The sequence below is a fragment of the Lytechinus pictus genome, chromosome 1 (assembly GCF_037042905.1).
Source record: "Lytechinus pictus isolate F3 Inbred chromosome 1, Lp3.0, whole genome shotgun sequence".
Taxonomy (NCBI): Eukaryota; Metazoa; Echinodermata; class Echinoidea; order Temnopleuroida; family Toxopneustidae; genus Lytechinus; species Lytechinus pictus.
Window position 1 is genome coordinate 19,381,833 of NC_087245.1, and position 14,921 is coordinate 19,396,753.

Genomic DNA, 14,921 nt, shown 5'->3' on the forward strand with positions numbered 1-14,921 from the left:
TGTATCAAATGGGAACTTGTGAAAAATCATGATACCAATAATTGATTGATTAGCTGATCTAAAATTAATCTCAAATTCTCTGCATCTTAGTATACATATTGTGTAAATATATTTAATTTATTGCTCATATATATCTGTCATAAATTTACACTTAAAATGTAATCGCTCCAATTCTGTACATACCATATGGGGGCTTAGCGATGACCGATTTACTGGCCTCACTAGCTCCTCCTGGCCCGGCTTTATTTTCAGCAATTACTCTGAACTCATATTTGTGTTTGGGAGTTAGATCCTGGACAGTGAAGCTGGTGTCGCTGATGGGGAATCTTGTGGCCTTGACCCAGTAATCCCTATCGGGTTCACGGCGCTCAACGATATAGTTAGTCACAGGGCTTCCTCCATCCGATTCTGGTGGTGACCAGGACAAGGTGACAGAGTTCTCTGTGACCTTCTTGATATCCGGTCGTGATGGGGCCTCAGGGGGCTTGATAGAGAATGTGGCCACACTGCTTGGCTGGCTGGCTCCTGCTCTATTCTTGGCAACGACTCGGAACTCGCAGTCCTGCCCATCCTTGAGTCCTGTTACTTTGAACTTTGTGTCAGTGACAGCGGTTTGATTGACAGGTGTCCAGCGAGGACTGAATCTATAATCCAGAAAAGGGTTGAAGGGTTCAAGTCTATATAACAAAAATTTTAATGAACCTTGGATTGATTGTATGCTATTGACTTTAAACACACTGGTCTCCTAAATGTAATGAGTTTAATGGATCACATCATCTATGCAAAAATCAAAGAACTTTTCTTTACATGCAATCCCCTAAAAAAAGAATGATATTTAAAAAATGCATATAATTGATAGGTAAACATCATCTACCTAAACCAAACATTCACTCATTGTAATAAAAAAAAAAAAAAAAAATCTTGCTTACCGGTCTTTCTTCTCGATAATGTATGCAGAGACATTATCACCACCATCACTATCAGGTTCACTCCATTCAAGAGTAACAGCTGTTGGTTCAACATCAGTGATCTTTAATGAGTGTGGCTGTGATGGTACATCTATAAGTATAAAAAATGAATGTGTCACATTATTACATGTGATTCCATTGTTATGTTACATATACAAAGAAGCATGAAATTATACCACTAGAAAATAATTCAATAATCATAATGGAATAATTGCCTTCTTTACCTTTTTAATATTGGCATCAACTTAAACTTGATAGGAATGTATGACTTTTAGACATATGGGGCCCTCATTACTGATCAGAAAGAAAAAAAAGAGCACCTTCCATCCAGTCATTCATCAGAAAATGAAATTGGGATGTTTCGAATGGACTTACCATATGGGAGTTTAGCTTTAGTTGATGGTGTTGGTACTGAAAACTCACTGGCCCCTGCCCTATTCACGGCAGCAACTCTGAACTCATAGTCCCCATTCTCCTTCAGCCCAGTGATCTTATAACTGAGATCTCTTGTCTTGGTGACCGGAACCCACTTAGAGCTATATGGTTCTTTCTTCTCGATGATGTAGTCAGTGATCTGACTTCCTCCGTCCGAGTAGGGTGGTTGCCAGCTGATTACCATGGAATCGTTGGTGACATCAGAGATCTTTGGAGTATCAGGAGCTTCAGGAACATCTGAAATAAAATATTTAATATCTTTTTGGTTATCTTCTTTATTCATAAATAATTTTGAATTTCCTAAAAAAAATGGTTTATGATACTCTTTTTTCTATTTCAACCCTTGTCAATTGTATTTTCTTTAATATAATTTTAATTTCCTAAGACTACATACACATAACACGGGCTATATAATTAAATCGCTTGATTCATCTTATACCAGCTAAGATGTTACTTACCATAGGGTAGTTTGATGAGGACTGACTCAGAATAATCACTTGGAGGTCCAACGCCAGCTCTGTTCTCTGCACAGACACGGAACTTGAACCTGCAGTTCAGAGTTAGATCGCCAACAACATAGTTGGCCTCCCTGATGGATGAACGGTTGATCCTCACCCAGTTGTCTTTGCCGACTTCACACTTCTCAATGAAGTAACCAGTGATCCTGGTTCCTCCTTGGTCAGTCGGAGGAGTCCACCTCAAATCGACAGACCTGTCAGTGGGGTTGTACACCTCTGGGGTTCCTGGAGGTCCAGGGAGTCTGAAGGTCAGGGAGACCGATTGTGATGGCTTTCCTTCACCTGCCTTGTTGATCGCAATGACATGGAATTCACACTCAGCATCATCCTGTACGTTGGTGACAGTGAACTTCAAATCTGGTATGGGGGATGACTTGATACGCTGCCAACGGGTGCTGTAGCGGTCTTTCTGCTCTACAAAGTATCCAATAATGGGAGAGCCACCATCAGATGTAGGAGCTAACCATTTGACAGTGAGTGAGAAGTCATTGATGTCAGTCAGTTCCGGTGTGTCTGGAGCTCCAGGAACACCTTTGAAGAGAAAAAACCCAGAATATTTCAGTAAACCTCTTATTTTGCTTTGATATCAAAGAAAGTTAATAAAATTTGGTAAGTTTATTACAATATTTCTGATGTAAAAGTTAAGAAAATTATATACTTACCAAAAGGTAACTTGGCAGTGAATGTCTTTGATGGTTCACTGGGCTGACTCTGGCCTGCCTTGTTCTCGGCAATTATTCTGAACTGATAATCTTTGCCCTCCGACAGACGAGTAACCTAAAGAAGATGTAAACATTCTCAAGATTACCTACAAAGTTACCAGTTATCTTTGATTAAAATTACCCTATGTAAGGTATAGATTCCAGAATTGTCATTTAGTTAATAACTGTATTACTTGCTTTTACTCTAGAATTTAGAAAGGACGATGTATACTTACTCTACTACTTGCAAAAAATATTCACATTGTAGCCTTTTCAGGCTTTGTTTGCAAAACATCATTACTGCATGATTATATAGCCCAATTCATAAGTTTATGATAAAGGTGCATTTTAACTTCAGTTTCGATCTCCAAATAAGCTATACAGATATCTCATTCATACCTTGAAGGATAGGTCTGTTGTTTTTGTGATTTGTGACCATCTAGAAGAGTAAGGCTCTTTCATCTCAACGATGTACCCTGTTATCTTGGAACCTCCATCACTATAAGGAGGCGACCATTTCACAGTCATTTCATTCTTATCCACATCTGTAATATCGGGTTGATCTGGCCTGTCAGGTACATCTGCCAAAAAAAATTACATTGTATAAGGTAATAAAATTATGAACATGCATAAATCTTTTTGTCACTCAGATATCGATCATATCAATGAATAATTCAATGACACATGGCATAAGCTAAATCAAAATCTGAATAAACAAGTCTTTAGCAGATTTTGTTCGAGTGATAAACATTATTCACTCTAGCATATTTAGAATTGAAAAATGTATAATGGAAGATTAAAATTTATCATGAATTTGGTGAATTATTGGGGGAAAAAGCTTACCAAAAGGCAATTTTGCCACCACTCTAGATGAAGGTGCACTTGGTTCACCAACTCCAATCTTGTTTTCAGCCATGACTCTGAACTCATATTCACTCTTCTCCACCAAATCGGGCACCACCATGGTGGTTTCCCTGACTGGGGATCGGTTGACCTTCACCCAGCGGCCCATATCCTTCTTCTCCACAATGTACCCAATAACTTTACTACCTCCATCTGATTCAGGAGGTGTCCAGGACAGGGTAACGGAAATCTGCTTGACATCACTGATGGATGGTGATCCTGGGGGACCTGGTGGCGATGCTGCAAGAACAGTGGTCTGACTTGGTTTTCCAGAACCTGCCTTGTTGACTGCAACGATCCTGAACTCGGCTTCTTCGCCTTCCTTGAGTCCTTTGATGGTGAAAGATGTGTCATCGATGGTGTATTTTGTGACTGGTGTCCATCTCGTGGAGAAACGGTCCTTCTTCTCAATGATGTAACCAGCAACTTTGTCCCCACCATCGGAAGAGGGTGGACTCCATGAAAGTTTGACAGACGTAGGTGAAATGCGCTCTATGGACGGAGCTGAAGGTGCTTCTGGTGCATCTATTATGCAAATAGTAAGAGACTTATTAACTCCATGTATGATTTATTTGATTATATATACAATATACTGAATTTAATGTACTCAAAACAGCAAAATAAATTAAAAGTGTCAATTTTGAGAGTATCATAAAAGATTCTCAGTTAATCACATTTGCTGTTGGCTTTCATGAGGTAAAATATCATGCAGAATACATCAGAGATGACTCAAAGTTTTAATGATGCCATGCGTTTCTATATGCTTGTGTATAAATGAAGGCAGGAGAGAATTTTCAAACGGCAACAGATGAGTCTTTAACAAGTTTTAACTGACCATAGAGTCAATATAGGAACTACCTTTGTACTTTTGAGTCTCCATGGAAAAACCTACCAATAATATATTTCCTGATGACAGCATCTTTCTAAAATGTCACCTTGAGCATAGTTTCTCATGAATAATTTTAGCAAATAAATCGTTCAAATATGAAGACAATATTTCAAAAAGATATAGAATACACTCACTGAATGGGAACTTGGCAGTAACACTGATTGGCTCACTAGGTTGGCCTGGACCGGCTTTGTTGTGGGCAATGACACGGAACTGGTAATCATTCTTTTCTTTCAGATTTGGCACAGTGAAAGAAAGTGTTGTCACTGTATGTTCCGAGACATTGGTCCAGCGTGTACTGAACTTATCCTTCATCTCAACAGTATATCCAACAATTTGGCTACCTCCATTTGATAGTGGAGCAGACCAGTTGAGGGTTACAGAAGTTGGTGTCAGGTCCGTTGCCTTCAAGGATTTTGGTGGAGAAGGAACATCTGAATCACAAGGTAAGAAAAGAGGAATACAATAAAGAAAAACTCTCATTAGGTACATAACGATGAATACATACAATGCTTATCATTATCCTGGTAAACCAATCAAATCATTGTAAGAGAACACATTGTAAATAGTATGATTAGAAGGACAAATTTATATCAATTATTTCATTTCGTAAGTTACAAACAACACCTACCAAATGGTGCTTTGGCAACAATCTTTTCTGAAGGGCTGCTGGGCTCTCCAAGTCCAACCTTGTTCTCGGCAATAACTCGGAACTCATACTCATTCTTCTCGGTCAGATCTGTGATTGACATGGTGACCTCCACAACAGGACTCCTATTGATGCGTACCCATCGATCTCGACCCTTTTCTCTTTTCTCAACAACGTAGCCCGTGACCTTGCTTCCACCATCCTGCTTGGGAGGTGTCCATGTCAACGTTACCGATGTCTTGTCAACATCACTGATCTCAGGTGTTCCAGGAGGTCCAGGTGGTTTAAAGGCAATGACGACAGTGTTACTTGGTGTTCCCACACCAGCCTTGTTGACAGCACTGATGCGGAACTCCACATCCTCATCCTCGGGTAGGCCTCGGACAGTGAATGAGGTGCCATCAACAGTATCTGTGGTGACCTGGGTCCAGGGTCCACCTTTGACCTTCTTCTCGATTATGTAACCCTTGATCTTGGAGCCACCATCAGATTTTGGTTTTACCCATGATAGCTCAACAGATGTTGGTGAAGTGCGCCTCACTTCTGGTTCAGCAGGGGCCTGTGGAGTATCTACATGAGAATGTAACAAAATAATGAAATATTATAAATGATTTCATATATAAACATGAAGGGTTTTCACCTGATAGTGTTTTGATAGTGGTAGTCCTTTGTTAAATTACATTTCTAGAGAGGGAGAGGGGACAAATTTGCACTTTTGATAATGCGATCTCATAGCATGTATTTATCACGTTCCCATGACACCTTGACGTGACTCCAACATGATGTAAGACAGGTAGATTGTTCGATATATGCACTGTATAATACTCACCAAACTCGTACTTGGCTGTGACATTGATGGCGGGACTAGGTTCACCCGGTCCAGCCTTGTTCTCAGCAATCACCCTGAATTGATACTCATTGTTTTCCTTCAGGTTTGTCAATTGGAAACTTTGCTCAGTCACCATGTCCTTAGCCTTGGTCCATCGAGAGCTGTAGCGGTCCTTCACCTCTATGATGTAGGACGTGATAGGACTACCACCATCTGAGTAAGGTGGTGACCAGCTGAGGTTCACAGACGTTGGTGTGATATCAGATGCTACAGGGGTGCTTGGTGCTCCTGGGACATCTGTGACAAATAAAGTACAGTGATAAGAAAAAAAAATCATCAACCCCCCATGATAAATATTGTGTGTATTCTTAAACTATTTCCTTTTCATTCATCACTCAAGTAGAAACTAAATGTAATATTTTTTCATTGGTATACTACTTTGTCTAAAATACAATGGATACGGGTAATTGTCTTTATAAAGTTTTGCATGAAAGATTGATATGTTTGGAGAATCCCTTACAATATATATTTATTTACACTTTTATATCCTCTCAGGAGGCCAAGTGACATAAAAGACTTCTACTTACCAAAAGGTGGTTTGGCAACAAAGGATACAGAATCACTTGGCTCTCCTAGACCAGCCTTATTCTCAGCAGTGACCCTGAACTCATAGTATTTCTTTTCTGTCAGATCGGACACCCTCAGAGTCACATCCTTCACAGGAGCTCTGTTTACTTTTATCCAGCGATCCAGCCCTCTCTCCCTCCTCTCAACAATATATCCAGTCACCTTACTGCCTCCGTCTGATTCAGGTGGGGTCCAGGTGAGCGTTGCTGATGTCTTGTCGATATTGCTTGCCTCAGGGACACCTGGTGGGCCGGGTGGCTTGGCTGCAAGGGTAGCAATGGAACTTGGCTTGCCAGTACCTGCCTTGTTGACGGCACTGACTCTGAATTCAACATCTTCTCCTTCTCTCAAGTTCTTAACAGTGAAGGAGGTGTTGTCTATGGTATCTTCAATGACGGGAGACCATTTAACTGCCAGATGGTCCTTCTTCTCAATAATGTAGCCAGTGATTTCTGCACCCCCATCATTACTTGGAGGTGTCCACTTGATCTTAGCTGATGTCTCAGAGATTCGGGACACGTCATCAATAGTTGGAGCATCAGGAACATCTGAAATGGTGACAGTTTATGAAAATGTTGAGTGATCAATTTCATTAAAAGACTAGCAAACAAATTCAAATTCAATTTACCAGCGCTGCATGCTGGTTATGATTGTTAACTTAGTATGCTGAACATGCAATGCAATGAAGAGAAAATAAATGTGAATCTCATAAGCATAATGAAGCTTTATAGAATCTTATTACTTTTTTTTGCCTTGTAAGTTAACAAATAGCGAACAACATCATATTTCATATACATTCCACAATTAACGGTATTATTTAAAGCAAATATGATACAGCCAAATGCCATCAAACCAAATTACATGTATGATCTTTAATTTCATTGCACAAGTCGTTCATACATTTATTGTTTTTAAATTAAGATATGGCAAATTAATATATATGCATGAGTTGTACAAATAAGGTAGTAACATCAAATAAGACACATGATGAGACAAGCACTTTTTCATGCACATTCAGACCTGGTGAGGGTTTCATAGAACTGTTTGTAAGAAAAGAGCGACTTCACGAACAGCTGGTGAAATTTGGTATATTTCATTTATTACAAGAAAGGGTAACCAATCGCTCTTAACCTATGAATCACTTTATGAAACACCCACCTGAAAAGGGTTAAATAGTACAACTCCTGAAATAAATGGAAACTACATACGTGGATAACATGAAGAGGAACAAGGAGTGAGAAATTTTGTGATATTTTAAATAATTTTCGCAGAATCCTTGACTAACCTCCCAACCACCCAAATCAAGGAAAAATTACACAGAACACTGACTACACAAAAGATCAGAAGTTCTGGCACCCATTCCATAAAGGACTTGTGATTCAGGTACATTTGCCACTATGGTAAATTTCATCACAACATGACTCAGCAGCCAATCAAAATCTAGGTTCCAGTGGTATAAAAATGGCAAACTTGCCATAATCGTAAGTCTTGAAATTGACCTCTGGATTAAGCACATGTGTTTTAAACAAGCTTTCAACAATGATACTTAAACTGTAACTGGTTACTTGAAACAAAACTTTACATGTAGGTACATGAAGATATGCTTCAGTACAAAACTTGACAAATCTAACCAACACTCGTTAAAGGAGACAACCAACGTAAAGGACCACAGATGTAAGTTCTTGGATACCACTACCACCACCAGGGGGAACAGGTAATACGTTGTCTCTTCTTACCAAATGGATACTTAGTGATCGCTTTTGTATCCAAACTAGGTTTGCCCTGTCCTGCTTTGTTTTCTGCTATCACTCGGAAGTAAAATATTTCATTCTTGGTCAACTCCGTGACCCTGTAATCAGTGTCTTTGATAGCAACTTTGTTGATTGGTGACCACCGTGGACGGTATTCCTCCTTCATCTCAATGTAGTATCCCGTGACACGACTGCCACCGTCTAATTTTGGAGGGCGCCATGCGAGATGGATACTACTGGGCGTGGCTTTTGTGATGCTAGGGGCAGAGGGGGCCCCAGGGACGTCTATGGTGTTCATGTAATACGAAGTTGGAATGAATGTATAGGAAGGGCATGCAAAATTGAGAAAAAAAGCAAAAAATACTCTTTGAAATAACATGCCTGTGGAATATAATTCAATTTAATCATCATGTGAAAGATTTAAAAATGAACAATGTACATGGAATTGTTTTTCACATTAACAACTTACAATCATGAATGAATGATACTACAAGAGACTACTTCATCACACAATATGCAATCAAGCTCTTTACAAAATGTACTTCTTCATAATTACATAGCACACATCTTCTTGCATCAAACTGCAGCAAAACAAAGAGCATTTATTATGCAGAAAATATTAAACACATGAATTTGCAAAATACTATTAGTATCATTCATTCTGTTTTCTTTCCATAGATTTCATGCAGTCAAAAGTCATGCCTGATTGTATCATTAAGCCTTTATTATAATGGCAAACTTAGTTCTCTGAATATGGACTATTGTATGATTCTGAGAACAGCATTTATGTATTGTTCTGAACAATTATGAATCTGCTTGATCTTGGAGGTGGGGGATAGGAAGAGGGACTTTCAGGACAGACAGACTATCAATGTTATTCATTTGAAACTTGTGTCCCTGCAAGAAAATAAGTTCAGCTGGACATCAGGACGAAACTGTCCTTGGAAATGAAGTCCAGTGGTTGAGACTATAGTGGTCGAATAATTTTATTCAACATTCAAAATCATGCAAAAGCACACTGATCATTGTAACCTCAGGAGATTATTTCTTCTTAATTCATTATCTTTTTTAATATACAGCTACAGAATCCCCCTAAATTCATCTCTTTAATCAGACATATTCAGACTTTGCATTCCCTTGTCGAAACTCTCCTCTGCCGAAAAACGTTTTGCTGTAGCAGCTGCCAAGACTTGGAATGCCGTTCCTCTTCCAATAAGAAATGCTTCCAGTATTCTTGGCTTAAAATCTTCCCTTAAGACATATCTTTTTCCTCAATAGTTAATTTCCCTTTTTATCTTGAATATTGTGGTCTTTATTGCAAATGTTAAATTATTATTCATACATTGTACACGCTATGGTACTTTTTTGTTTTTAGCACCTCTGAATATCCATTATTATTATTATTATTATTTAAAACATTACAGCCTTCCTGCAAACATATAATAACAAAATTTTGCCAGAATTGAAAAATATCCTTTACAGCAAAATATTTGTATTCTATTCGACTTATCAAGTATTTGAATAAAGCAAAATAGACAGTTTGCACCATAAGGAAAGAGTATTTGTTTAATACATGAATCAAAGGCTGATAATTCTTACCGAATGGATGCTTTGCAATGACAACAGTTTCCATGCTGGGTTTGCTCTGCCCTGCCTTGTTTACCGCACTGACCCTGAATTGATACTCTGTCCCTTCCTTGAGGGTCGTCAGGGTACATGTAAGCTCTGTCATTGAATCCTTGTTGACTTGGGTCCATCGGGTAGCATATCTGTCCTTCATCTCCAGGATGTAGCCGGTGATGGGGCTACCTCCATCTCGCTTTGGAGGAGTCCACGTCAAGGTAGCCGTGGTCGGTGTGACATTTGATGGTTCCGGAGCATCAGGAGCAGCAGGAACATCTTGTAAATGAAATGAAATAACAGTTATGGTTTATTGATAAATTTTGATTACTGTTTCCTAGATACCCAGGTTGAAAGGCAATATTCAACCATTTAGAAATAAATATACAATGTAATTCTCAAAGAGTTTGAGACTAAAGTTAGCTTGTTTGAAAATATATGGACATACACAATACAGTGGGAGTAGTACCTTCTGGAAATGAATGAATAGAGAAAATTTCATAAGCAGTTTTGAGTTTAATTACTATAAAATATCTCTTTTCAGAAAAGCAGTGGTGGTAAGTATTAAGTAATATATTTTTATTTAAGGATTTTTTAATTTTCAGAACATTTGTCTAATAAATACAAGGTACAGTTAAATCATTAACAAATGTGTTAAATCACAATGCTCAAGCTTACCAAATGGAGCCTTGGCTATAAATTTGATGGAAGGATTACTAGGTTCTCCTGGGCCAACCTTGTTCTCAGCAATGACCCTAAACTCGTAGTCATTCTTCTCAACAAGGTCTGATACTGTCATTGTAGTTTCCTTGACCAGAGTTCTGTTGACCCTGATCCAGCTCCTCCCCTTTTCTCGTTTCTCCACTGTATATCCAACGATGGTGCTTCCGCCATCTGAGGTAGGTGGTGTCCAGTTCAGTGTAACAGAATTCTTGTCAATGTCACTGACCTCAGGCATACCAGGTGCTCCTGGAGGCTTAACAGCTACCAATGACACTTCACTTGGTTTGCCTTTCCCTGCTTTATTGACAGCAATGACGCGGAATTCAGCGTTCTCTCCTTCTTTCAGACCCTTGACATTGAAAGATGTTCCATCGATGGAGTCTGTGACAGGGATCCAGCGACCAGACTTGTCCTTCTTCTCCAAGATGTAGCCTGTGATGTCAGCACCACCATCAGATCTTGGCGGGTCCCAGGAGAGCTCAACTTCTGTTGGGGAAATACGCTTCACTTCGGGAGCACTAGGTGCTTGAGGGATGTCTACATTAGAATATATAGACAATGAGAAAAGGTTTGTAAGAACATGGAATACTAATTTTTGGTAGACATCAAATATCTTTGTTTGCGATTAGACACCAACTTTCCATTTGAATCATGGGTGATCTGTTGTTAAGTTTCAGCATTGAATATACATGTATCAGCAATATTTTACATTTGATTCTGTTGTATATTAACTGTTATTTCTTTCTAGTTCCGGTACTGTCAATCAATTTAAATACAGATAACTCACGTCCATTGAACAAAACTCACCGAATCCATATTTAGCAACGACCTCAGTCTCCTTGCTAGGTTCACTTTGGCCTTCTTTGTTTTCTGCGATGATCCTAAAGGTATACTCAGTCTTGTCTTTCAAACCAGTCACCTTGAATGTGAGCTCAGTGAACAAGTCTTTCTTAAGGATGGTGAACCGTGTGCTAAATTTATCCTTCCATTCGATGATATAATTAGTTATGGGGCTTCCACCATCATCTTTTGGTGGGGTCCAGGTAAGAGTTAGGCTGGTTGGAGTGATTTCCGAGCCTTTGGGGGCTCCGGGTGCAGTAGGCACATCTGGTGTAAGAGAGAGAGACCAAAGAATAAGATATTAAAACTAAATGATTACTCTATAGGGATCAAACATCATTTTGTTCTTAGATCATGATATAAATTGGTCAAAGTTCTAAATGGAAGTAAAGAAGAAAGAATTTTTTAGATTTACACTACATGGTTGGTCTAAATGAATTTTCCTTTAAAATAAGTAAATAAAACTCTTACCAAATGGAGACTTTGCAATGAATTTTGCTGATGGTTCACTAGGCTGTCCCTGTCCTACCCTGTTCTCTGCAATCACTCTGAACTCATAGTCGGTCTTTTCTGTAAGATCGGTGACCTTCATAGTGAGGGAATCTACAGGTTTCCTGTTGACACGTATCCAACGGTCTCTGCCTTTCTCTCTCTTCTCCACAATGTAGCCAGTAATACTGCTGCCACCATCTGAGGAAGGTGCCTTCCATGTCACAGTTGCAGAAGTCTTGTTGATATCGCTGACTTCGGGTTTCCCAGGAGCACTAGGTGGCTTGGCAGTCAGGATGGTCACTTGACTTGGTTTGCTCTGACCTGCCTTGTTGACAGCACTGATTCTGAACTCGACGTCCTCATCATCTGGAAGACCTTTAACAGTAAAAGTGGTACCATCAATGGAGTCAGATGACACAGGTGTCCAGCGGCCAGACTTATCTTTCTTTTCAATGATGTAACCAGTAATATCAGATCCACCATCTGAGAAAGGTGGGGTCCAATCAAGTTGGATAGATGTTGGTGAAAGACGCCTAACTTCGGGAGCACTTGGTGCTTGTGGTATCTCTGCAGATTTTAGAATACAGAATATGGGTAGAATTCATTAGAATGTTGCATTTCATTGGAATGGTTTTAGGTTAACTATTTAGCAAGTTAAACTGGTAATTTGGTAATTGAGACAATGCCATAATAAGTTTTACTTTTATGCTTTGTTAATTTAATTATGAAAAAGAAAGCTCATAATCATACATTATGAATACTACCATTGTAGCTCACCTGCCTGCACATGTTTATTGACATTTTCTGATATTCGATAGAACAGTAAGGAGAATAACACTTACCAAAGCCGTATTTGGCTACAACTTTTGTCTCCCTGCTTGGTTCACCGGGTCCAGCTTTGTTCTGAGCAATCACCCTGAACAGGTACTCTCCATTCTCTTTCAGGTTCTTCAAAGTGAAGGTGAGATCAGTGATTGTGTCCCGAGTTACCGGACTGAACTTGGTGCTGTACTTGTCCTTGGATTCGAGGATGTATTCAGTGATTGGGCTGCCACCATCAGAATCAGGAGCGGTCCAGGTGAGAGTCACAGAGTTTGGACTGATATTAGAGGCTTTTGGTAGACCAGGAGCAGTTGGTACATCTGTTTTCAAACAATAACATTGACAGTTGAATGCACTAGCAAAAATATGCTTTTATATTAAGTTATCATTGTCATAGAAATTAATCTTTCCAATACACCATTATAAATTTTAATCCATTTATTAACATGATGGCAATTAAAGGAATATGAAGAATTAAGCACAGGAGATCATATCTTGAATATTTTTTTAAATGATACTTTGTGAAATGAAAGAAAATAAATGTTTGTTTGAATATTTATTTGAATTAATGAATACTATCGTCAGCAAATAAATCAATTATGCAAACAAGAACATTTTAAATGCAATATTCTACTCACCAAACGGTGCCTTGGCTAAAAAGCTTGCAGATGCATCACTTGCTTCTCCGGGTCCTGCCCTGTTTTCTGCAATAACTCTGAACTCATAATTGTTCCTTTCCACAAGGTCAGGTACCTTCATGGTGATCTCGGTAACAGGTTTTCTGTTGACTCGGACCCAGTGGTCACGTCCCCTTTCTCTCTTTTCAACGATGTAGCCTGTCACCGGACTGCCACCATCACTTTCAGGTGCAGTCCATGTGACAACAGCAGATGTCTTCTGGATATCAGAGACTTCAGGCTTGCCAGGGGCACTTGGTGGCTTGGCTGCAACAACCGTCACTTCACTGGGTTTACCAGTACCTGCCTTGTTGATGGCACTGACCCTGAACTCCACGTCCTCTCCTTCTTTCAATCCCTTGACAGTGAAGGTTGTGTCTTCAACGGAGTCTGATGTCACAGGTGACCATCGACCGGTCTTGTCCTTCTTTTCAATGATGTAGCCAGTGACCTCTGAGCCACCATCGGATGTGGGTGCTGTCCAATTGAGTTGGACGGACGTTGGTGAGAGACGTTTTACTTCTGGGGGAGCTGGCGGTTTTGGAGCCTCTGTAAATCAATTGATTAGCATATATATGTACTTTAAAGTTTAAAAGCAATTATGTTAAATGATATTATTTGTAGCTTATCTTTAATGTATTAATTATTTCAAAATAGTAAATTTTTCATTATATAATAGTAAATTTATCCAAGTGAGCAATCCACCATGTACATTTTTTCTTTGGTAAAGAAAATGATAGCTGTATACTTTTGTATATTACAAATAAATTTGTCACACTACACTTGATCCCAGACCTAGGAATATAACGTACAGGGGTATGAATAGTAAATGCTAGCTACAATATAATTGATAGGAAGATACAAATATATATTATAAAAATTGTACACTCACCATATATTGAAATGTGAACTGATCAAATCTCAAATTAATATAAGAATTCAATTAGAATTATCTTTTAACTATGAAATTGCACACAAGATAAATGTATATAAACAATGCTCAATAAGCGAAGATGCAATACAAAGAGAAATAGTAAACATGTTCATGGAACAGGCAGTAGGTAGAACAAGGAATCAGTGACAATCTCAAAACATTTTATCAAATAATCTAAAAGGGGGATGAAAGGAGGATGTTTTACCAAATGGGAATTTTGCAGTGACATTGACCGATTGACTCGGTTTGCCCGGCCCAGCGAGGTTATGGGCCACCACGCGGAATTGGTAGTTCTCATTCTCTTTCAACTTCTTCACTAGTAGTTCCGTCTCATTGATCGGTTCTCTGTTGACTGGGGTCCACCTTGTGCTGTATGGCTCCTTCATTTCGACGGTGTAACCCGTAATTGGACTACCGCCGTCATACGAGGGCTCTTTCCATGTGATGATGGCAGAGGTAGGGGTAGTATCCTTAGCAACAACATATCCGGGTGCTTCTGGTGTTTCTGTTTTCCATTTAGTAACCATGGAGATGATTTGAGGA

At 39.2% G+C, this 14,921-nt stretch overlaps 1 protein-coding gene across 1 annotated transcript in view; it reads right to left on the reverse strand.

Moving 5' to 3' along the window:
• LOC129258918 (titin-like) overlaps positions 1–14,921 on the reverse strand; it is a 292,780-nt gene that overhangs the window by 82,408 nt on the left and 195,451 nt on the right. Inside the window, exons 108-126 of the mRNA XM_064097713.1 lie at positions 14,584–14,883; positions 13,406–13,993; positions 12,788–13,087; positions 11,925–12,512; positions 11,421–11,720; positions 10,569–11,150; positions 9,870–10,169; positions 8,256–8,555; positions 6,480–7,067; positions 5,893–6,189; positions 5,046–5,633; positions 4,549–4,848; positions 3,466–4,050; positions 3,022–3,203; positions 2,584–2,698; positions 1,862–2,452; positions 1,344–1,640; positions 930–1,059; positions 184–644 (exon numbers count right to left, since the gene is read on the reverse strand). Coding sequence (XP_063953783.1) covers positions 184–644; positions 930–1,059; positions 1,344–1,640; positions 1,862–2,452; positions 2,584–2,698; positions 3,022–3,203; positions 3,466–4,050; positions 4,549–4,848; positions 5,046–5,633; positions 5,893–6,189; positions 6,480–7,067; positions 8,256–8,555; positions 9,870–10,169; positions 10,569–11,150; positions 11,421–11,720; positions 11,925–12,512; positions 12,788–13,087; positions 13,406–13,993; positions 14,584–14,883 — 7,392 coding nt within the window. The remainder of the gene's footprint in view (positions 1–183; positions 645–929; positions 1,060–1,343; positions 1,641–1,861; positions 2,453–2,583; positions 2,699–3,021; positions 3,204–3,465; positions 4,051–4,548; positions 4,849–5,045; positions 5,634–5,892; positions 6,190–6,479; positions 7,068–8,255; positions 8,556–9,869; positions 10,170–10,568; positions 11,151–11,420; positions 11,721–11,924; positions 12,513–12,787; positions 13,088–13,405; positions 13,994–14,583; positions 14,884–14,921) is intronic.